Source organism: Aulonocara sp. 'chitande type north' Nkhata Bay, linkage group LG18 (genome assembly GCF_057382095.1).
Source record: "Aulonocara sp. 'chitande type north' Nkhata Bay isolate Kocher_YH1m ecotype deep benthic linkage group LG18, A_spYH_male_GT1.1, whole genome shotgun sequence".
Lineage (NCBI taxonomy): Eukaryota > Metazoa > Chordata > Actinopteri > Cichliformes > Cichlidae > Aulonocara > Aulonocara sp. 'chitande type north' Nkhata Bay.
The window spans coordinates 17,372,993-17,397,499 of NC_141361.1; the positions used below are offsets into that span (position 1 = coordinate 17,372,993).

Below are 24,507 nucleotides of genomic sequence, written 5' to 3' on the forward strand. Positions count from 1 at the left end.
TTACTTTAAGAAAAAGTTTATCTTTGTGCTGAAAATACTACTGTGGTGATAATAAAATGTTCAGTTTTAGTATAAATTTGTCAAAGGTAATAGTAATAATAATAATTATTATTAATTTATTATTTAAAAAGAGTCGGTCCTCAGGCTGAAACAGGAGTTACTCGGCTTGTGACTGAACTCTGAATGCTTTGAGTCGTAACGGATGAACGAGTCGTTCGCGGACTTCCCATCCGCAGATGACAACAACAAAACAAGCACAGCTACTAGAGAGGGTGTTAGCGTAGGTAGCCACCTGAGATAAACAACTAGTGGTTTAGTCCGTGTGCTACACCATTACGGCTGGAGTTTGCCAAATTAGAACGTTATTATACTGAAGCATGCTTACTTTGTGGAACTAATTATGACTGTCAGTTATTCTACTCTGGTTTAGTATACCCAACATTAGCTGAGGGGCTTGCTAAGCTAGCTCTATGTATGCCAATCCAAAACGGGTTAGCTAGCTAGCTAGAGTGCTAGCTTTTTAGCTAGCCAGCTCGCCAAGGCGAAGCCAAGAGCGAGAAGAGGGAGATGAGCAAAGTGAGGTAAGACTAAAGACATCGTTTATTTTAAAAATCCGACATGATATCTCATTCTCATAAATTATAAATCCAAACTAATGATTGTAACTCCTCTAGTTTATGTTTCTAAATTTGTCGACGTTAGTGTTGACTATCCTGCGCTAGCTCGTTTTAGCTAATAGCCAGTTAGTCAACGGGTTATTATTGACTAGCTAGCCTGCTAGCAGCTGTTGGTGACCACTTCTTCGGTGTTTATGATGACGGACTGGAGGCCTGGAGGTTATTAACAGCGGTTGAGTGTTTTCAGTAGACATAAAAATGGCAAACATGAACCCCGGTACCGGAGTATGCCTAAAGGATTGGAGGCCCCGCAGATATACAAACCGTTAACGTTGTTAAAGACAATTAACAGACAAGCAATTCAGAAAGCAGTGTGGCTTTTAAGTTGTTTATCGTTGTAACGGCTAACATAGCGCAAACTGTTTTGTTCTATCTTCAACTTTAATTAGCGCAGCCCATTTTGCATTATTAATTTCAGAATAAACGCAAACCCGTGTGAAGAATCTACTACTTCAGGTAGTTTCAAAAGACAGATTGTGTCTTTGGTTAGAATAATATGTTGGGTCACTATCTGGTTACCAAACAACTAGCTAATAGCCCAGCCTACCGTGTAGTGACTCAGCTACCAGGCTAATTATTCGGTAGGAAACAATGCACGGGCTGTCTTTGGAAAAGTAAAATGTAGTTATATTGCCTTTTTGTTGTTGAGTTAATTTAAATGACTGTACTGCATAAGCACACTCTATAGACTCTGTAAAGTATATTGTTATAACTACTTATAACATGCGGTGTAACAGTATAATATCAGTATAATATAAATATTGCTCAAGTAGTTTTGTGCTCTGAATAAATGGCACCATTACTTGTCTTCAGAATAGAATAGAATAGCCCTTTGTTGTCATTGTACATGCACAACAAAATTATGGGTGCTCCACACCAACTTTGCAGGGATAAAATATTAATGGTAAGACAGCAGGAATAAATAATAAACAGGAGAAATAAATACAATCAAGAGGAATATATAATTCAATTTAATGATTTCAGGGATGTTTTTATTGTCTGTTCTCAACTACATTTTTTGCGTTATTGTGTAATTTTGCAGGGTTGTGGTGAGTGACTAAATGAACAAGACAGGCAAGAGGGAAAAACTCTGGGAGATCAAACATGAAGTTGTATGTGTTCCAGGTCAACAATGGCAGCACACTGACATTTGATACTGACCTTGCTGTCCAAACGTAAGAAGCTGGCATTGTAATATTAATCTGAAACAGTGGTCAGTACGCCTTGCTTAGTGTGACCTAAAAAGTGTTTTCCCTCTTCTCAGTGTACAGGAGCTCAAACATGCCATCCAAGCCAAATATAAAATTGCAATTCCACATCAAGTCCTCGTTGTTAATGGAGGAGAATGTATGGCTGCAGAGAGACGGGTCTGCAGCTACAGTGCTGGCACTGTGAGTTTTTCAGTTTGTTAGGTGTTGATTTTATTTCCTTGAATATATATAATGCTCTAAACACTGTTATTTTTATCTATAGGAAACCAACCCTATATTCCTGTTCAACAAAGAGATGATCTTGTCTGACCGGGATCCAACGATCCCCAAAACCACCTTCTCAATTGAGAGTGAGATTCAGGTCAAGGTGGAGGAGTCTCTTTTGATGCCAGCTGTCTTTCACACTGTTGCCTCTCGAACACAACTTGCTCTGGTAGTTAACAACATTTTTTTAAACCTTGGCCTGAAAAAAGTTTTTGAATGTATTTGCCATGAAATGTTTTTCAACTGAATTTCTTTACAAGAAATAATAACTAATCAATCATCTGTAGAATACTCTGAAAATGTTCTAATGTTGAGTTAAATATTTGTTAATCCCTCCAGGAAATGTTTGAAGTTGCCAACAAACTTTGCTCTTTCTGTGAACGTTTGGTTCATGATGAACACCTTCAACACCAAGGCTGGGCTGCTATAATGGCGAATCTGGATGACTGCACCCTATCTTATCAGAAGTTGCTTATAAAATTCAACACAGCTTATACAAATTATCAGCATGATCTGGAGGAAATCAAAGTGAAACTTACAAAGTAAGTGTTACTGTGTAACTGTGTAATGTAAGTAAGTGTTGGTTTGCTGATCTTTTTCAATAAGTTTAAACCTAAAATGCAAAATATTGTGTTTTTATTGGTAAATAAGTCTACAGAGAATATGCTAGAGGAACCATTTTAAATAATGTAGTTATAATGTTATTTTTTTAAAACAAATAAAATAGTAAAGAAATTGAACCAGTCTCAACTCACAAGAAGGTTGATTCTGATCATCTGGATGTAGTGTTTTCAGTCGGAGAAATGTTTCGTCACTCATACAAGTGCCTTCTTCAGTCTCAGCTGACTGCAGATTTCTCCAACCTTATAAACAGTAAATTTGCACAAAGACTGAAACTAGAATCAACCTTTTGGGATTTACTTACCTGGATGAGCATGCATCAAGACAAGCCTCAACTCATCTTTTGTTATAATTGCAGGTTAGGGACAGCAGTTTCAGTAATGGCCAAGATACCTCTGCTGGAATGTTTAACACGTCAGAGTTACAGAGAGAGCATGGAGAAGTCCAGCTCAACCCCTGCAAAGGATTCAGATGAGACGGAAGAAGAAAAATCGACTGACTCTGTGCTCTGCACAACTGAAACACAGATGCCCTCTAAGTCATCAGCATCCTTCTCCGCTTCAGGGACAGCCACTTGTGAGCCAGCTGAGGACCAGGAATCAAATGAAATGACTGACAGTGGTGGCCTGAGAGCTGCACTATTAGATGATGACACACCAGAGCTCACCAACCCGTCCGTGTTCAATGTTACATTATTAGATTGGATCAACGTCCAGGACAGGCCCAATGATGTGGAATCGGTTGTAAGGAAATGTTTTGACTCCATCAATAGGGTAAGTCATTGATCTATTTTTAAAAAGGTCTTGGTGGATTTTTAAATGTGCTGTGTTAAATTGGAATAAGAGGTTTGACTTTGATTTTGTGTCTTTCAGCTTGACCCGCGGACCATTCAGCCTTTCCTAACAGAATGTCATGACACAATTTCCAAGCTAGATAATCAAAACATGAAATCCATCAAAGGGCTTGAAGACAGGTTGTATGCTCTAGACCAAATGCTTGCAAGCTGCAAGAAGTTGGTGAATGAACAGAAAGAACTTGCTCAGGTATGCAAAGAAAAGCAGTATTAAATAGTTTTCTCTGCTTTTTGTTGTGTTATGAATTGTGCTCACATGTTTTTGCTTCCAGGGATTTTTGGCCAATCAGAAGCGGGCTGAAAACCTGAAGGATACATCTGTTCTGCCTGATTTGTGTATGAGTCACACCAACCAGCTGATGATCATGCTGAACAACCACAGAAAGCTGCTGGAAATTAAAAAGAAGTGCACCACTGCCAAACAAGAGCTAGCAAACAACCTTCAAGTCAGACTTAAGTAAAACCGGAAACCATTTCTTTTTCCATATTAATTGCTGATCCTGACTAGGGCTGTGCGATATGACCAAAATCTCATATAAGACATCTATCGTCTGATAACAACATAAATTACAAAAATTTTACATTTTCTGTAAATTCTGTGAATCTCGGGCAGCTCGACTTCCGTGAAGTGTTTCCAGCTGGGTGTCGCGTACCTGGAGTCAGGTGTTTTAATTTTAGACATAAGTTGTAGCGGCTGCCGTTTTCTTTGTGAGTGTTTATTACACAGCATGCTGCGGGGAAAAGCCTGCTCTAACGTTTGAGTCTAAGGTTTATTTTTTTAGCACCTGACGGCTCTTTTTTTACTTCTCATCTGTGAATACTCTGCATACTCTTTCACGTGATTCAGTTTATTTTGAAAAGTCTCAACAGGAGCTTGAGCTTTATTGTGAAAGGTTGTGGAAAATAAACAAGCGGACACGCGATGGTTTTACTGTTGTTGTTGCTAATGACAGCGCATAAAAACAGGCACTTGTCCGTCTGTAGTGTGGTTATATTAAATATAAGAGAAAGAGAGAACTTTAAGAAATTAATATAGCCACTACAGTGACCATCAAAATAATGAAAAAATATTGCAGTAAACAGTTTTTGTGACACCATGAAACAAACAATAGCATAAAATGAAATGATAGACGTTTTAATATCGTCATCCGATATATATCGTTATATCGTACAGCCCTAATCCTATGTTTAATAAATTGTACCTTGCTGTATTTAATATATGTTTAAAAAAATGTGATTATGAGAATTATGTTTTCAAATTCTAATGATTGGAATAATTTTAGATGGTGCTGCTACGTGATGCTTCATGCAGACCAGGATGCAGAGAAGCTTCAGGCTCTATTCAGACTTCTAACCGAGCTAATGGAAAGAGTGAGGGTGGTGGAGGCCCTCAGTACCGTGCCCCAGATGTACTGCTTGGCAGTTGTAGAGGTAGTCAGGAGAAAAATGTTCATGCGCCACTACAGAGAGGTCAGTACTGTTATTAGAAACTAATCATGCATTCAGATGTAGCAATTTAACAAAAACAGTCATCTCAATAAGATTTACAGAAATGACAATGTACAGTATGAAATCATATAATGAAAAATAGTATAAAGTACATAAAACCACATATATAGCCTAAAGAAAGGGTTTCTTTTAAGAAGATTCTGTGTGGGTTCCATCTGGGTATTTACACTTCCTAAAAAGTTATCTCTTTATATTAATTGGTTATTCAAAATTATAAAGATGTGAATGGTGGTCTGTCACTGTGTGTTAGCCCTGCAATGGACTGATGACCCAATCCTGAATTAAATAAGATGAGGGAAATGAATGGATGGATGGTCTTTGGGGGTTTTGTTGTGAGAATTCAGCTCTGTTTCAAGTGTGTAAGAAATAACATTATCAACACAAAGTTGCAACCATTAGGAAGCCTGTGCTAACAGGGGGAATTAAGTTACTGTAATCAGCTATGAAGTGTCTAGATGTGTCCAATTTTCTAACATCTGGCCATTTGTGGTGTGCTGTGTTGGCAGCAGCAGAAAAGAAAATAATGCCTAATTTGTGATATGTTATGACAGCTAAAGGTGTGTGACTTGTGTCTAAGCAATGTACGGTCTATGGTAAAGGTGCAAAAAGGGTGCTTAGCTCTGAGAAGGTTTGACTAATAAGACAGATTTTTGATGATTTTGATGAAACTTTCCTTTATTTGAGCTTAATTTTTTGGTCTTTATTATTTCACAGTCACAAGAAAGAATAGAAGTTAACACTTTGTGTTTTGGGAATTGCTTGAAAGATGGCTCCTCTGATTGATGTAGTTTTTGGCAAAAAATGTAACTGCTCGTTTTGACGGACGCTGCATACATATTGGCTTTTTTTGAAGAGTGCCTGCAAGCCTTCCATTAAGTTATGTCTAAATGCTCAAATCTAAATAACATTAAAACGATGTTAAGGAATGTAATCTTCTTGTGAAAATGTTTTTGAAACATAATTATTAATTTATTGCATAATCTTAATTAAATTTTTCTTAAATCTTTTCAGTGGGCCAATGCACTTGTCAAGGATGGAAAACAACTTTATGAGGCAGAGAAATTTAAACGGGAATCCTTTGGGAAACTCTTTCGTAAGTGTTTTTGAGAAACTCTGATTAAATAACACACCAATTCCACGTAAGAACAGAATTTTGACCCAGTTACTGTTTTATTTATTATTTAGGAAAGTCTTTTCTCCGAAATCGGTTGTTTAGAGGACTTGATTCATGGCCTCCAACATCATTTTGTGTAAGTTTGATTGAATTATCGTGTGTATCACTTTTTCTTTGTTAGCACTATTGTTTCACACTGTTTGACAGTCTATTTTTTTCATGGTTCTTAATTGGCTATAGACACGAAGGCCAAGAAGGTTTGATGATGAACTTCCAGACATCTCACTTGAGGACCTGCAGTACTTGAAATCTTGTTGTCCTGTTGAGGTGCAGCCTTTCCTCATGTAAGTCACTGTCTTGAATCATTAGTGGTTTTAAATATCATTAAATGGGGTTTTTTGAGAAAAAATGGAAAAACTATTCGTTAACTACCAATAGTTAACATAACTGAATTTATGGTTTGTTATCAAAATAAGCTGTTTAGTGTTCAACCAGGTCCCTGGCACTGTTTGTTGGTTTATTTAAATGCATTTATCTTTGGTTTATTTAAATAAATAAAACAATAAAGATATAAAAAGCTTTAGATATGTAAGAAACTGAATAATGAATAAATCATGGGACATGTTGTGGTTGGTCTTACTTGGGGACCAAGTATGTCATAGTTGGAGTTGTTTATAGTTCTTTATGATGGAGATTATGTGAATAATCTGAATATAGTCTGAATGTGGTCTTACAACATTTTATGCAGATTGCACTTTGAAATGCAGGCTCTCTAACGCTGTAGAGCAAAATATTTCAGTTTAAACTAGATATTAAAAAGTTAATTTAAAAAGTCAGACTATAATTAAGTGCTAATAACCAGAATCATTATAACTTGGTAAGACTATAAAGTAAAGGTCCGATATGATCATCTATAAGTAAACGATCTAAAGTATTGTTTGAGCTTTATTTTTATTTTCAGTTGCCGTCAGTTGCATTTGTCACTGCAGTGATGCATAGTTTCATGTATCACATAGTTCACAGTTTTAATTCTACTGAATTAAGGCTTTGCTCTTTATTTACCCATTACTGTGGTGATCATGGTCTCAGAACTCTGTTAATTATGCCTTTTCTTTTTCATTCGCCATGTACTCTCTTAACTAAAAGGGAACATACTTGGAGTTGATCAGCCAAACTTTGTTAACAACTGTTTAATCCTTGATTAAGTTAATCAATTCAAGAAATAAGTTTCAGCTTTAGACTCAGTTTGCTTTCTTGAACAGATTCTTGGTGTGAAAAGTGGCCTAAATTTATTCTGTTATCTCTTAATTGCATCAAATTGAAGACCTTCTAAGCAATCTTTTTAAACTGAAGAAATTCACAACATAGTTTTTACCAATATGTCCGTGTTTGTTTAGTTTAAAAAAATCTTTTTCTGCAGGCTTCCCACAGTGTGCAACTTTGAGCCCTTAAATCACCACATAGAGACACTTCACCAGCTGGTCCAAGCTGCGCAGAGCGTGGACGAGATGTCACAGACGATTACTGACCTGCTAAGTGAACAAAGGGTAATGATTTACCTTGGTTATATTACACATATATGTATTTGCTGTCCTAGTCTGAAATGAACACATAACTTAGAACAACTATCAAAAAGCAAACAATACTGAGGTATAACTTTAGGTCAAGCATTTTCTAATTTTTTTCTTTCTTTTTTTGTAATACTGTTTAATTTCTCTTTTCGTATTAAGATTAAACTCCAACTTGAAGAATATATTTATTTATTCTTGGGTGTTTTGTTTTTTTCTCCCTAGGCATCTTGTAGTCAGAGTGCCCACAGATCAACTACATTGTCTCCTCAGTCTGAAATGCCTGCTACCACAACAGCGGTGTCGCCCAAAACTCCTTCCTCTCTCAGCCTTCAGGGCCCCAGCTGCCAACCCCTTCATGTTCCTGTCCCAGCTCCTCTAGAGGACTTATCGCCAGACAGCATTGATGCACAAACATTTGACTTTGAAACCATTGGCCATCCAAACATGGATCCAGTCCTACAGCAGGGATCCCTTGATTTAGATTCTCTGGCAGAAAGCCCTGAATCAGACTTCATGTCTGCTGTAAACGAGTTTGTGATTGAAGAGAACTTGACCTCTCCAAACCCTATCAGTGATCCTATTAGCCCTGAAATGATGGTGGAATCTTTGTATTCTTCAGTCATTAACGCTATTGATAACAAGCGAATGCAAGATACCACAATACTAGAGAGAGAGAACTCAAAGATCGCTGTTCTTCAGCAAGTTATTGAGAGGTATCGAAGTGCTGCAGAGGAGTCCCATTCCAGCTTAAGAAATGCAAAGGATGACCTGTGTCATTTACGAGGTCTAGTATTAAAAGAACAACATGACTTTGGCTTTGTTCTGCGTAGTATGAGCACAGAGGTGCACAATATTGTGGATAGCATCTGTCAGACCCATGAACAAGCGTTGAAGGAGCAGCATCAAAGTGAGCTTCTGGCCATACGGCAGGACTTTGAGAAGGAGGTAAAGACACTAACCAAGGAAAACCAAGTAAACCAGAATATTGTTAGAGATGTTCAGCGTGCAATGCTGGAGCTCGAAGGGCTTATGGAGCGCAAGGAGAAGGAACTGACTCAGCTTGAGAATGAGAGAGAGCGATGGATTCAAACGGATGGTATTCAGACTGATAAGATCACCAACCTGGAGCAGATTATCAGTGATCAAGCTGAAGAAAATAAGAAGCTTGCAGCCTCAAGAGACTCTTTGGCCACTCAGCTTGAGAATCTGCACTTTGAGATTGAACGCAGTCAGCAGAAGATCCGACAGGAGCTGGAAGTTGTTGCACAGACCAATTTAAAAGAGTTGGAGGACAGAATGAAGCATGAACACAAGGCAGAAATGGAGACACTGACCAAGGGTAACCACGAGGCTCTGGAAAATCTTGCTGTTGAAAATAGTGTTAAGTTAAGCGAGGCAGCTGATCACCATGCCACTGCTATAAAAGAGAAGGACAGTCAGGTCAAGGACTTGGAGGCTCGGATAGCTGAGCTTGCAGAACTCCGCTGCAAGTTAGAGGTGGAGTTAGCCCTCAAAGAATCAGAGACAGAAGAGTTAAAGCGCTTGTTTGAAGACTCCAGGATACAGCAGGAAGAGGCTGTCAAATCCCAAATAGAGGCGGAGACCAAAGTTCTTGGTGAAGAACTGGCAGTTGTCAAAAAAGAGCTTCAGCTAAAGAATGAAGAGTATGAAGTGGACCTAGCAGAGCTCAGGACTCTCATGAGGATTGAGAAGGACCACTGCATCTCAGAGCTTGTTGACAGACACGAAGAGGAGACTATTTTGTTGAGCAACAAGCTCTCTTCCCTGCAGCAGCAAGCCCAGGAGGCTGAGAGGAACCACGCTGAGCAGCATCGGAAACTTAAAGAGGAATTAGATCAGCAACTGGCTGCTGTCTGTGAAGAAAAAGAAAAGCAACTGAATAGTTTCCAAGAACAGGAGCAGGAGTTGAGGACTGTTATCAGCAGTTTGCAGCAAGAAAATGACCTGCTTTCGCAAAAAGTAGAGCAGGACAGACTTGCATTTGAGAAACATTTAGAGAAAGAAAAGGCCACTGAGGCTGCAGCACCAGATGTCTTTAAAGACTTAGAGCAGAAAGAGGAGATGGAGAAGAGACTCTTAGGCAAGATTAGACAACTTGAAAATGAGCTTCATGAGGTCCGGTCCTCAAAAAGGTAAATGTTTAATCCAAAACAAGTTTGCTCTTCATGTTTCTTCACATTATTTTCACAGTTACAGGTTCATCACTTGGCTGATTAATGTTTTTGTTAGAGGTATTATGATTTTGCATTTTCTGTAAGTTGTTTTTAGTTTTAAATTTGGGTTTTCAGTTTAGTTTCCACAGTTTCCTGTGCTTAGGTTAGTTTAACATTCCTTTTAGTATTAACTTTAATATTATTATTATTATTATTATTATTATTATTATTATTATTATTACATGGGTCGTTTTTTCAGAATTTAAGATGTAATAAGTTAGGAAAAGTACAGTAATAAAGTGTAATATTGAGGCCATACATCGTAGCTTCTGGATTTCTATTATCTATTTTTATTTCAGTTAAAGTGTTTTTCATGGTTAGTTTTAAGTAGTTTAAGTTGATAACTTTGTTTGCTATGTGCCTTTCAGTGATGAAGGGTTGTCCCTGCATGCTGACGGACGTGCAGATGCTGGAGCACCTCTGTCTCTAGACTCAGCACTACAAGAGCGTCTGCAACAGGAAAGGGCCTCTCTGCAACAGGAAAGGGCCTCTCTGCAGGCACAGATGGAGCTCATGGAGAAAAAGAAGAATGAGGAGATACAGAACATCAAAACATCACTTATTGCAGAGCAACAGGTTTGTATTTGCTCTTGTTAGCTTATTTTAGGGTTCTGCTTTTGTTGATATTTGTCTTTTGTTGATATTTGAGTGCGGACCTATGCTAACATACTTGTGTGCAGTCTTCCAAAAACCCAACCGCATGTGACTGAACGTGGATGATGCTGTGCATAGGTTGAATGCCTGCTGGTTGAAAACAAGCTGGAACAGAAAAGAGAGCAACAGCGGAGTTCATAATAAACGGGGGAACTGTGGGGGAAAAAAACCATCAAAGATCATCACGCACCGACAGTCACTGCATTGGACACAGCAGAATTTATGTAACACAATTCAGCTCTCTTGTATTTTCTAACTTTGCTCCTCTCTATGTGGTCTTTAAGTCTGACGTTATTAGGCGTTTCTGGGTCCAAACTCGTCAGTGATTAAAGTCAAACAAACACTGCGGCATCACTAAGAGATTAAAAACTGTCTAAATTATTTCATCTGTAATAAAATGATTAGTGTGGCTGCTCTACCAGGTGTAACAATTAAGTTTAACATCCAGGCATCCATAAAAACAGAATTTCTGAAATTTAATGGAGTTAGAAGTTAGCAGGGAGTTAGCTCGCTAGTTTCCATTTAAATATAATATACCAGGTTCTGACTGAGAGATTTCTGAAACAAATTAAGATGTACAGCTCTGCTATCACTTCTGACATAAATGAAGACAGAAAACTAAACAGCAGTGATGTTTGTAGTGTTACTGAAGTTGAACTAGCTTGTATATAATGATGTGCTACGTGAATGCTAGCAACACAGCTATGTTAGCATAATATAAACACAGTGAATCCAGAGGATGAATGCTAACTTTTTTCCAGTCGATAAAAATTAACGCAATGGTTAGGGACAAATGTGATTGCATGGCAGGATGCTGTCAGAAGAACAACTGAGATAATCCATCCACAATATGAGGTTGGTTAATAATATACTGCTGTATGAGCTGGGCAGTAGTTACATTGTATGATTTTAAAAACTGAGCGTTAAAATGAATAGTGGTAATAAAACCTGAGAGAGAGGCCGACAGTGATCACTGCCCTTTTTTTAGGGGCTTGTCCAGATTAAATAGAAAAAGATACAAGGAATTAAAACATGTTAAAAACGCAACAGCCTTAATAAACGCAGAGTAGTTTGGACCTAGAAGCAGGGTTCATACGTCATCACTTAAAGACCAGATAGTTGGCTAAAGACCAGATAGTTGGCTGAAGACCAACAAGAGCATTACCAAGAGTAGCCCACAGACCGCTTGTTTGTGACACTGCCCCCAGGTGACAGCAAACAGCTATAACATGTAGCAAACGATCTGCAAAACTGTTCATAGACTCTGTGTATGTCGATGAATGGGAATAGTAGTAGTAGCACTAACGTGTTTCCTTGGCCATAGGAGAGTGAATGCAATTAGCAGTGGCCATCTTCATTTAGTCAGTCATAAAGTGTGTTGTAAATGGAAAAAGCTGTTTGTGAAGGGGATAAGACCTAAACTAACTCAGCTGGAAGCAGCATACACACAGGAAGAAACTAGCGGCAATTTGATTACCAGAGACTTGCAGCACTGACAGGCTAAATAACCTTTAGCTGTGCAAAGAGGGGTGGATGCCTATTTAAACTACTGTCAGTTTTGAGGAGAGCAATTATTGCTGCAAACAGTGGGAGCAAAGAGATACCATTGACTGACATGACAGTGCGGGGGATGTATAAGAGGGTTACCAGTGAACCTTAGCCTAAAATGTCCACTATAGTGTCCAGCTGTCAGCTACAAGCGATGCACGGTGACCCAATTTCTTTATATATGCACAACGCTTCTTGTTTGGCAGCAAAGATTTTAGCATGGCAGGCTGCCATGGAGAAATATTAGCAGTAGAAAAAGTGCTTGTCAGTATAGCGTTATGGTAGTGTGAAATATTTTAAATACAGTTCATCCTCCCTATAGACAAAAGCCTTCAACATGCCATCAAAAGTTTCAGTGTTGACCTTACAACCCTTGTGTACTGAGTATTCAGTACTTAAGGGTCAGATCTCATCCATTTTATAAAACCTACCTTTAGTTTTCTGTCTTTTTTCCCACCTTCCTAAGTAAAAGTAGGGATGACTAATACATTGGCAACTGGATGAATGACACCGTTTACATATTACAGGTCATAAAATATTTTTCAGGATCACCTAGGGAACCAGAGTCTGGATTTTCCTCTAGGGACCAACTAGCTACAATGCTATGGACGATGAGCAGATCGCTTCATATGTGGACAGACATTTATTTTACTGTGCTATAGATTTTGTATTATTTCATTTACTGTTTACGAAAAAAAAAATTGAGGACATCTCACCTTACTTTGCTACATCTCCCTTTGTAGTTGAACCTGATGAGACTTGCAACAAACAGAATTGTTAGGAGCACATACAGTTTGATTTCTTTTGTTATTTATTGTCTGGTGTAATACATGGATGTACGATACAAAAATATCAAAATACTAGGAGTAAAAGCTAACAAAACAACTGTAACTCCCATGGCTGCATGCTGATCTGTGTCCTCAGAAATTGGCAATTAAAAATGAAATAATTAATGCTTTGATATAAATGCTCTGTTCTCACTAAAATGGTTGTTAAGCTTGTCAAAATTTTTAAAATGTTAATAATAATAATTATTAATCTTTTTATCCAGACAAATTTCAACACAGTTCTAACACGAGAGAAAATGAAAAAGGAGCAGATCATCAGTGATCTCACGGAGAAGTTGCATAAAGTTACCCAGCAGCAGGAGAAAGATAAAGGTGAGTGTGTACTGTCCACATTGAACACTGTTTTTCTTACAGTTTTGGAAATGAGACATCATGGTAGCACCTCATGAATATTCATTACTTGTCCTGTTCGCTTGTTCTCACTGCCATAATATTCATTTTTAGGCTTTTGTCAAAAATAATGTTATTTTGTGTTTGTCAGTGGTTTTTATTTATACTTTTATTCCAGCTCTGATAGAGAAACTGTCTGAGGACCGGGCTAGTGTGATGCAGGAAAAGAAACATTTGGAAGAGGAGCTCAACCGTTTCCGCAGCACTGCACTGGTGTCCTCTGCCTTCTTCAACCCTAACCCCTCAGCTCAAGATGCCTCAGAAGCCGGAGCAGCAGCAGCTAGAGCTCTGCCCGTTGCTGGGGCTTGTTCTTCTGAGCCCCTCACTGAAACTGATAGATTGGCCTCTGTGGCAGCCATTCGAGATGACGAACATGTTGATTCAGCAGTGGAAGCCAGCATGGTGACCGTCCAGTAAGCATCTACTCTAAAATAAACATTGTGTTTAGAGTCTGAAATACGTCCACGTGATTATGTGCCTGACACTATTACTGTTCATGGGGAAAGAAAAATCAGAGCAGCACACATTAGCAGCACGGTTAGGACAGGTATCCTAACCAGTTATCCTATCCTAACCTCACCTGGTTAACAACTATGTGGGCTGCATTTGGACAATGTGTTTATCCTTACTCCACACTTTATATTTCAAACAACATTTGCAAAATACGTAAGAAACCTTCTCACCTGCGCATGATCTTGTAGCCACAGTTTATAGAGAGGTCCATGTAAAAGGAATGCACAGAATTTTGGTTATTCTATACATAATAGTTTTTGTGGAATCTGTGATGCACAATGTAATGTAAGTCCAAAAGTTTGGATAAACCATCACTGGTTAAAATTTTAACAGTATATCCCCTTCAAGGTCATCTCCTGGCGTAGTGATGCATAGCTTGCAGCTCCTGCTTCACTGAGATTGCTCCCTGGATGGCCGTTCTGACCACTTTTATGTGTGCATTTTTTATTTCATCATTGAGCTCACATTTACTTTGAAAGCAGACAGTAACGTCTGCATCAAACTGGCCATACCTCACAAGGCTCATTACTATTAATGACAACCGGTGCTCAAATGACATGACAGATGAATCTGCACTATCTAAACTCAAAGTCCATAAAGTCAGGGGAATGACAGTATTCACAAGAATGTACACAGTAAAATCCTCCCATATTGTCAGGCGCAGTTGATCAGAGTAGCTCCTACAATGAACAATCCCTACAGGTGCAAGAGGGCAGGGAACAATGTAGAGCTTCACAAAAGGGCCGTAATGGAACTTGAGGACAGTTTTTGCCTTTTTATAGGTTGGGTAGTGGGATCTCTTTGACTGCACCTTGGATTAAGATTTTAGTTACAGTTTAAGTTGGACAAGGAAACTACGAGAATCTGAGTGTGTTCATTTCTGTGCATTCGCAGTGCTGCAGTACGTGGATTTTATTGCGCCAACATGTTAATCTCAAACAAATTCATAGTGAAACCTAAAAAGGTTTCCTTCATAGACAGTAAGTTTTGTTTAGATGCCGTCAAATCGATTGCGAGCCAGAGAAACAGACTTTTGTGTTGTGTTTCGAGAGCCAACTGTATAAACTAGCCAAAAATGGACGAACAGAAGAGACATTTGACAGTCCAAGGAAGGGAGGCTAGGAACCGAGAGTGTAAGTTAAAATAAATAAATAATTTTTTAAATTCTTAATATTAAGAAGCGCCAAGTGGTCACAAGTCAAAAAATGTTATGATTTATTTATTTAGTTTTACCTTTTGTATACTGCATCTTGTTAATTTTTGTTGTTGTTGTTGTTTTTGTAGTGATACTATGATGTCAGAGGAGAAACAGCGGATAATCTTACTTGAGAGGGTAATTAGACATGCTGCATCTTTATCATTGCATCTGACTGGATAAGAGTTTGTTTGTGTAGGCATGTCTGACTAATTCATTTAATATATGTTGCAGACTTTGCACATGAAGGAAGAAGAAAACAAGCGTCTCAGTCAAAGACTGGTCAGTTTATCATTTTCATTATAGGCTATGAAACAATTTCTCCACCAGGTGGCACTAGCATCAAAGAGTAGAATCCTGACCCAGGAGGCCAGCGAGCTCAGTGAATAAAAATGAGTCTTTAGGAAGAGGATCATTGAAATGTACAAGGGGTGAATTTTAGTGAAGCACAAACTTGTATACTAATACAAATGTCAAAAATGTACTTTTCTGGTGTGAAAAGATTTAGTCAATACTAATATTGCATAACTCGAAGACTGGTATAGTTTAGATTATGATATAATTCTGTCAGGTGGTAAAAGTATAAGAGTTCAAAGCCTATGTCACAGACAAATGATTTAATAATCCCCAGTGGAAGTCAGTTCTTGTTAATATTATTAATTTTGCTTTGATAACGTGAGTAATGTTGCCCTTCTCTTCTGTGTAGATGTCTCAGAGCATGTCGTCTGTGTCATCACGGCATTCAGACAAAATCGCCATCAGAGAGTAAGTGAATTTTAAAAAACGAAACACACAGGGCCTTAACATGTCCTTGCTGATGTGTGTGTGGTTTTTCTGTCATTATTGTGTACATTATTATGTATGTAGGTATAATTATACACATATGATTACCGTTAATGTATTTTCTTTTGTGTTTTCATTTTGCAATTCGGTTTCATCATCATTTGGTCTCTTTATTGGTCTTTTTTTATGTTTCAGTTTCCAGGTAGGCGATTTGGTTCTAATCATCTTGGATGAAAGGCATGACAACTACGTGCTCTTCACAGTTGGTCCCACCCTCTACTTCCTCCATTCTGAGTCTCTTACTGCACTGGACCTCAAACCAGGTCAGCTTCATCAAACCCTTTTGAGTTTAGCGTTGTGTCATTGAAATTTATTTTACACATTTCTTTTTTAATAATAAAATAAAAAGGCACGACTGATTGTTTTCTGATTTATATATATATATATATATATATATATATATATATATATATATATATATATATATATATATATATAAATCAAACATGAGAGCTTTGTGTGTTGTGTGTACATGGGTGCTAAAATAAAATGTAGTTTAATCTTTGTTCTTGCTACTGATGCTTGTTGGCTTTATTTTACACATAAAATTGGTGAACATTTTCTTAAGTTTATTTAACGATGCGATTTGTTTTCTTGTTTAGCATCAGGGACCTCAAGACGGCCGTGGGTGCTTGGAAAGGTGATGGAGAAGGAGTATTGCCAGGCAAAAAAGGTACTTAAGTACTAAAAATACTTTGTTTACATATTCGATTAACATTTAACCCTGTTTTACTTACAGTTTCAACTGTAGGCCTATAAGTGTCTTTTTTTTTTTTTAATATATTTTTTTTAAATCAGAGTTGGATTTTTTTTAAAGTCATGTCAGTAATGTTCTTACAATTAAGTACAAAGTTTGAACCTTCATTGTTTCTTGTAATGATCTCTCTCTCCTTCTCTTCCTCTCCTTTTTCAGGCCCAAAACAGATTCAAGGTTCCTTTAGGAACCAAGTTCTACAGAGTGAAAGCTGTTCCATGGAATAGAAAAGTATAATAGCCAAGTAATGAGCTAAAATGTATATTTATATAGTTTAATTTTTGAACAGAAACATCACATAATAACTCATAACTTGAAAATCGAAAGACCTAAAAAATGGAAAGAATTAAGATCGCCATCCTATGGTTTTGCATTTTATTTTAAAATCCCACCTGCTATCACTTTTTTTGTTCTTTTAAACCCAGATTTGTTATTGTGGACCAAATGCTATTAAACTTATTAGGGCAATGCCCTATACACTGTGGCATAATGCCATCTGACCTGTATGTAAACTTAAACGAAATTTGGATGTTCAATATTAGTTCTCATTATCAGCATTTGTCCTTTTGTGGAAAATACTGTCATTATCAGCATAATTAAATGAAAAATATACATTTATTATAAATGTTTATGGAGGAATGTTCATGGCATGCATATTGATATATTTTCTTTGATTTACTTATCCAGATAAATGTTGTAGTTGGAAATGTAGTTAATGCTGTTTGTTACTCACAAAACAGTATGGCCCTGTGTCAATACTGAAATGTACATTATGACTGACTAATGGAAACAGTCGTCTTTGCAATCCTTGAAATGCACTTTCAAAACAATGCTTTTGTTGATTTGAAAAGGGAAGTTAATTGAGCTGTCAGAACTAAGTAAATATATCAGCACAAACTTCTCACTATCATAGAATATTGATATGTAGAAAGGAATACTTTGTGACTGTGTTTCATTATCGGGAGACATTGTATATTACCCATCAAATCACATGTAACAATAAATTACTGTATTGTAAAAGCTAGAGTTTTGAAACAATAAAGGACTGATCCCAAATGGATTCAATAGTTTTTTTCTTTCCTTTTCATTCTTTCCTCTGATGCAGAAATGTAACAAATACTTATGTGCACATTAATATTACAGGTGAGATATTTTATGTTTCATTGGGGAGGAGAAAGCCGACAATTATTATTTTTCACTGACACGTCATTCTAACCATTTTGTATAAAACAAAAACAGCAGAAGCTTTTAAGGCATATATAGTAAATGGCACCTATAATGATGATTTTTAAAATTTTCCTGGGGGAAATTCAGGAGTCAATGTGGAATAGCATAGTATAGTGTATTCATTTGATTTAGCATTTTTGCTTTTGTGGAAACATTAATGTTGGCACGGTGCTGCAGGAAACAGACTTCAAAAAGGCTTCAAATCGGGGCCCAAGAACGATGCGGCCCTCATGGAGAAGGAAGCCCACCAACATCACTTTCCCAGTTCACAGCGGGGAGCATAGCAGCTCTCCGCCGAGCACTCTCTACCATGTGGGTCTAGGGGTGTTTTAACAATGTTTAGCTCTATTTTCTCCATTTAGCATAAGCCTGTTGTCACATTTGGATGGCTCCTTCATAAATTGATGGTGTGATTCCTACAATTTCGGGACAGGCCTGAATGACAAAATATGCAACACAACATTCGATACCGAGGTGCCTGGCAAGCACCAACCATGTGCACTGGACAGGCTCTTAGTGTAAATGTTTACAACCCCCCACTGAGCTCAGTGCTGCTGGGAGTCACTCTCATCAGGCTGAATGGGATTTAACACTGCCATGTGTAGTCTCAAGCTAGTCTAGTCTCAAGACTTTTTTTCGTAACATTTTTGAGTTCTTATCTTTAGTAATGAATGTGAAATTTGGCTGCATGCTTAGTAAGTCATAGTGTAGTGTCTGTATTTAAATGTCACCAGTTTAATTTATTTATATCTTTAACACGCACACACATACATAATGAGCTTTAATGAAATGACAATTAGCAAAAATTATGTAGACTACATCTGATATATATATATATATATATATATATATATATATATATATATATATATATATATATATATACGTATGTGTGTATATATGATCAACCAGGTCATTTAAATTTAATTTGATTGAATATGAAAATCTGATTTCATAATAAAAGGATTTAAATAGAAATTACTGTAGTCTGAGTTAATCAGGTAGTTCCTTCTGCAGTTTGGACAGTTACACTTTAAAAACCAATTTTAATCGAGAGGTATAACAATGAGAAAAAAATTTCTTCCAACTTGCACTTGGTTATTTAAGAAAAATAAAATTGCAAGACTTGATGTTTCTTTCACATCTTTGTTAGTAAACACTGAAACTAGGTTACTGTATACGGAACATTGTAAAGAACACTAGGAAAACAGTCCCCTTGCAAAACATTAGGAACAGACTATAGCTTTTCATGCACAGGCTGAAATTGTATTTCATTTATAACTAGCATGAAAAAGTAAAAAACTTGTTAATATTCTGAAGCACTCGGAAGATTCATTACAAATATACTCAGGTAATTGTGTAAGGACAGGTATATTAATGCAGCGCTCTAATGCCATCAGCTAAAAGTCAAAGACACATTATAAATGCCTTTGTTTGCATGTCAACATATGCCAGAGGCACTAAATGAAGGTTTAGATGAGTAAATGTGAAATATCAAAATGATGTCAAAGACGACTCACAAATAATGTCTTACAGTCTGAGATCTTGCGCTTTGTTGCTGATATATTCTGTATTTGAAGATAATACACAAGTTGTATTTGATTTTCCAATATCTCTGACACTATACTAGATAGATGGTGCTGCAAATAAACAAGCATTATTTGTAGAGTAAATATATGCATGAACTTCAAATGATGGATAAATGAAAATAAATAGGAAAGCCTTAACGTAACATTTATATTTTAGAAATCTAAATGGAGCGAGTGTGTTGAAGAAGAGCCAAGAGGCATTAAGGCTGAAACTGCAAACCAAGGAGTAAATCGACTTAATGCCATCACATTTCCACCCTATTCATGCCTAAGAAAAGGGTTAGGGAAAGAGATTAGGTTATATATCTGCTGTCAGGGACTGAAGAGACCAAGTAGAGAACTTCACCTAAACAGAATGATGATCAAACAGACATGCTTTAACAGACATGCTTCATAATCTCATCCGTTATTGTCCTCTCTCTGCCTTGACTACAGGTTCAGTAGAAAATCTTAGACAGGGGCAGATTAAATGTGTGATGAAATGTCTGAGAAATATGTGAGTATGTGAGAATATAAGGATGGTTGATTTTCTACCCACATGACGAACATAATCACTATTAGTAACACATATCTACATAAATATGATAATTCAAAATTTAAACACATTTATTGGGTTCATATTGGAAATCATAACCATCTGATGGCATAGTTTTATGGATAATTACCGTTATAGAGATAATGCAGCATGTGAAAGAAAAGCTTTGAGGCTTCTCCACTCACTGGGAGGAGAGTGCGTAGGTTTAGTTGTGCATCGGAGCTGTACCCAAAAGGCAAATATGTGGAAAGTTTGGTGACAAGCATCCAGGCGTGTGGTTAACAAGATTGCATCTGGTGAGCAGAAAGTGTAGGATATAGCTTAACTATGTATTTAAAAGGCAAATTATTTTCACATTAAGTTCAATGCCATCAGTAATCCTTCCAAATATAGATAGAACTATTTCATTTTCAGTAGAAAATAATTATTCAAATACCCTATAGTGCAAATCCCTTTAATTTAGTGCATGACACAGTTTTTGATTTCCTACCACAGAACAAAAACGGAGAAGAATCCAGTAAACATTAAAATCTGTTGTCTTATTTTGGTAATCTGGCTGCTTACTGACAAGTAAATAATCAATACAAATAGTTCCGAAGTGTCTGAAAATAGACAGGCGATTTAAACTGTAACTAACAGCCATGCATTTTCCAGCTGCAGTGCAGTGTTGAGGAAATGACACCAGCTTTGATGGGCTGTATAGCTTTTGAGATGAGCCTCTTTATGCCGCTTGCAGTTCCATTATGGCTTTGTTCGAAAGCTTGTTTACCTGCTGATAACATACACTGGTGGATTCAGGAGCACCGATCCAAAATCTGCTGCCAAAGTCACTCAAGTCTCATTGTACTGCAGGAGGGGAAGAATGAAATGTTTATGCGGAGGGGAATGCAAATGCTAAATGTGAAATCAAACTATGGGACCAATAAGGGATCAGAATAACTTTGCCAGGTTTTATTTTTAGCCCAGTTGCAATGCTAGCTTTGTGGAACACTCTTCACTTTAGCCTCTGTGCATCTGTGTGCTTAGGTTTTGCTCAGTGCAAAACTGCTGCTCTAATTTTACAAATAAATTAACTGTAAGTTGTTGTTGTTGTTGTTTTTTTTTTAAAAAGGGGAGGTTAATCTGCTTCCATCACACGACACATGACTCTGATTTAACTGAAATATCCTACCTGACTAAAGACAGCCTGAATATGTTGTTGTTTGTCTGTGATAAGGCTTAATATCAAACAGCCAGCAGATCAAAAACGGTTCATCGAATCTCATCGTTGTACATCACTTGAATATTTTTGGATTTCACTGTTAGAAAAGCTACGGTCTTGGGTCAAAGGAATAGCCCCTTGGTTTGCATATTAAAGAGGATTTACTAGACCTCTGTTAGCCATGCATCCCCATGCAGGCCAGTCTCCAGGGGGCCAGCAGGGCCCCACAGACGGGCAACTAGGGGGCCAGGTGACCCTGTCTCTGAGGTTAGCAGGAAACACTAAAGAGGGATGGGCAGGGAGCTGAGGAGCCACTGAGTGCGAGTGTGCAAGGCTGGTGATGGCAGCTGTCAATGGTTTGGAAGGAGAAGCAGACAGATTGTGCGTTCTGTTGGTGCAGCCAGTTCGCCACCTGGCAGGCTTTTCCTTGTTAGAACTTCTTGCTGTTTCTGTTCTCATCAGAGAAATGTTTTTCCTCTTATCCTCTGTGTTCATGGGAAGTTAAATTTGTCAGAATGTTTAAAGATGTTTAATGAAAAGCAATTGTTTAAAGTATGCTCTGTGCATTGTACAGAATGGCTGCCGCTCATGTTTGCGATGAAATGCAGTCAGGAAGCCCGATTTATTAATGTAAACCTTCCATTTTTGTGATAAACTGTATTTTTTTAAAGAAATTAAATTACGGATGAAGAGAATGTATGTATGAACGCAGTATGCCTTCTCGGGGTTGACCTTAGCTGTGTTATTTGAGTGTTCTTTAAGAAAAGAAGGTGTAGGATTTGCTTAGAAAAAAATAATCTGTAACTTTCAAATCCCATCATAGCCATAAATACTGCACCATGATGCTCAGTTGTTATGAAAAAATGCAAGCAGAAACCATGAAAAGCTTAAAAGTACATTTAAAAATCAAATTTGGCAGTGAGTCCTTGTTCCAACAGGATTAAAAAAAAAGTCTTTCATTTGATATAAATATATGCAAAGAGAGTGGTGTGGTGATCTGGGTGCCAGAGGTGGCGCTTTACTCTGGATATTCTGGCTTGGGCCGGTAAGGGACATAAATTAACATGAATTAACACATGCATGCAATAAGAAAATAATTAATTCAAGTTATCAGTCACCTCTTCCATTCCAGGAATCTGATTGACAAGATAAAGTAATGTGCAAACTGCTTTTCAAAGCTAACAGCCTGGAGCACCCCTCCTATTAGTTAGTCATTCCCTCAGTATCACACCCGGAATCTGTCATTTCACAATTTTCTCCTATAATGCATATGTGCCGCTCTCACCACTCCACTACAGCAACTGCCATCTAACAAGTTGACACAGAGAATGATACAATTCACGTCCAGTATTCAGTTCCATATACAGCAAGCATCTGAGGCAGACGGGTCAAGAATATGGTACATTCTGTTCTCTCTCAAAATTGCTTTTCCAGGACTCTAGAGAAGGTAGATAAAGCTCCCGTGATATCCTCCAGACACCTAAGGGAAGTTTTTAGGGTTAAAAAGTCTCGTCAGGTGTAAAAATAGGTTGTAGCGATGAAATTATGGGATATTTCGTCTTAAAAGACTCGTGCCTGCATAATTTTCATAGAACGTGATTCTTGGTAGGCATTTAAGTGTCTATATACACTCTATAAAAACAGCAATCCTCCTAAGAATTGTTAACTCAAACTCACAAAGCACATAAAACAATCACACAACAAATCTAAAATGCATACATCCTTTATATATAATTCACAGTAATAGCTTTATTTTTAAAATTATTCAAGAAACATGTTTAAAATGTGGCATTTTAGTGTTTTCAAATACCAGATTATTGCAAACACATTTTGCACAGCAAAAAAAAAATAGTTTTGTACCAGGGGTCCCGGTGCTACAGCAAGTATAATACCATTTCCAAGAAGTTGAAATTCTGTTTAAAATGTGGATAAAAATACCAAGTCCGATGTTTATCAAATCATTTAAACCTTTTATTTTATTAATAATTGTACAAAGACAGCAGAAAGTACACCATAAGAGTACTAAGACAAACCCTTAAAAAAGAGAGCATGAACAGGGGCATGTTTACTGCTGGGTTGCATCATCTCTCCTTTTAACAACACTGTGTTTGGCAAATGAGGAGACCAACTGCTGTAGTCTTTAAAGCAAATGTTTTCCTGTACTTGCAGTATTTCAGCAGCTCAACAGTTCAGGACTTTCAGTGTTATATTTTTCATTTTATAATGTTTCTTTCAGTGAGGGACAGATCTTGAGTGCAGGTGAGCTAGCCTGAATAAATTACCACAGCGTCATGTTTTGTACAGGGTTAGATGGACATTGTTTTGCTGATATTAGCAAGGCCTTCCCTGAAAAAGACGTACGGCATTAATGGTGCCTTCACATGTGCGAGTTAACCCACGTACATGTTGTTTATATGTTTGTTTGTTTTTTTGTAGATGTTGGACTTTCTGACTAACTTGTATTTGTGGATGCGGGGACTAAGTGTGCTTTCTGTTTTCAGTGTTTTTGAGCTCTTGACTGATCTCTACTACAGAATAATGTCCATTTTTAAAGCAGCTATCTCAGGGCTCAAAGATCAGTGACCCTCAAAAATTATTTTTAAATTGAACTATCTGCTGAAATAGCTATAGCTCACCATGTGAAGTACAGAAAAACCCATGCTCTCTAGAATGTGTTTTTTAATACTCCGACATGTTTGTTAATTAACCTAATTAACCCGGGTGCTTTTTGTTTAACTTTTCCAGCGTTGTCCTTATGCCTGCCAGCTTCTAACTTCACTAAAATTGCTGTCTTTGCACTATTTCTAATATTAATAATAATAATACAGGGTGTCAGTGATATGCATACAATTATATTCTACTTTTATTTATAGTTTATACAGCATTCCACAGAACATGTAGGCTACATGTTACAGACACGTTACAGTAGGTTACATGATACAGAAAAGTCCAGGGTTGTTCATCTTTGTGTAGATATAATGCTTTTCTCAGCCCCTCGTCAGAAAAAGCGTATCAGTTTCAGCACAGGCCATTTAAAACATCCTTATCCCTTAACTTGTTGTCTGTTACCTTCCAAACATACTTTTGATAGTACATCAGTTACCCAAGCATCTCAGTCTGTGAACGTTGCCTGCTGTGCTGGCTAGTTTAACTTGG

General features: G+C 37.4%; 1 protein-coding gene across 2 annotated transcripts; it reads left to right on the forward strand.

Annotated features, from left to right (window-relative positions):
• The first annotated feature begins 201 nt into the window (after positions 1–201).
• Positions 202–17,859, forward strand: rb1cc1 (RB1-inducible coiled-coil 1). 2 transcript variants are annotated; one of them, XM_086271139.1, is made up of 23 exons: positions 202–581; positions 1,720–1,852; positions 1,942–2,068; positions 2,151–2,321; positions 2,492–2,694; positions 3,132–3,546; positions 3,646–3,816; positions 3,899–4,083; positions 4,910–5,096; positions 6,147–6,228; positions 6,321–6,385; positions 6,490–6,593; positions 7,670–7,796; positions 8,043–9,973; positions 10,423–10,630; positions 13,308–13,416; positions 13,613–13,907; positions 15,292–15,340; positions 15,437–15,484; positions 15,909–15,967; positions 16,181–16,308; positions 16,648–16,718; positions 16,959–17,859. In XM_086271139.1, the coding sequence occupies exons 2-23, from the start codon at positions 1,782–1,784 to the stop codon at positions 17,034–17,036; spliced, it is 4,884 nt and encodes a 1,627-aa protein (XP_086127265.1). In that variant the 5' UTR covers positions 202–581; positions 1,720–1,781; the 3' UTR covers positions 17,037–17,859. The 2 variants fall into 2 exon arrangements, with proteins under 2 accessions (XP_086127265.1, XP_086127266.1); XM_086271140.1 differs by lacking the exon at positions 202–581 and adding an exon at positions 946–1,133.
• The last annotated feature ends 6,648 nt before the right edge of the window (positions 17,860–24,507 follow it).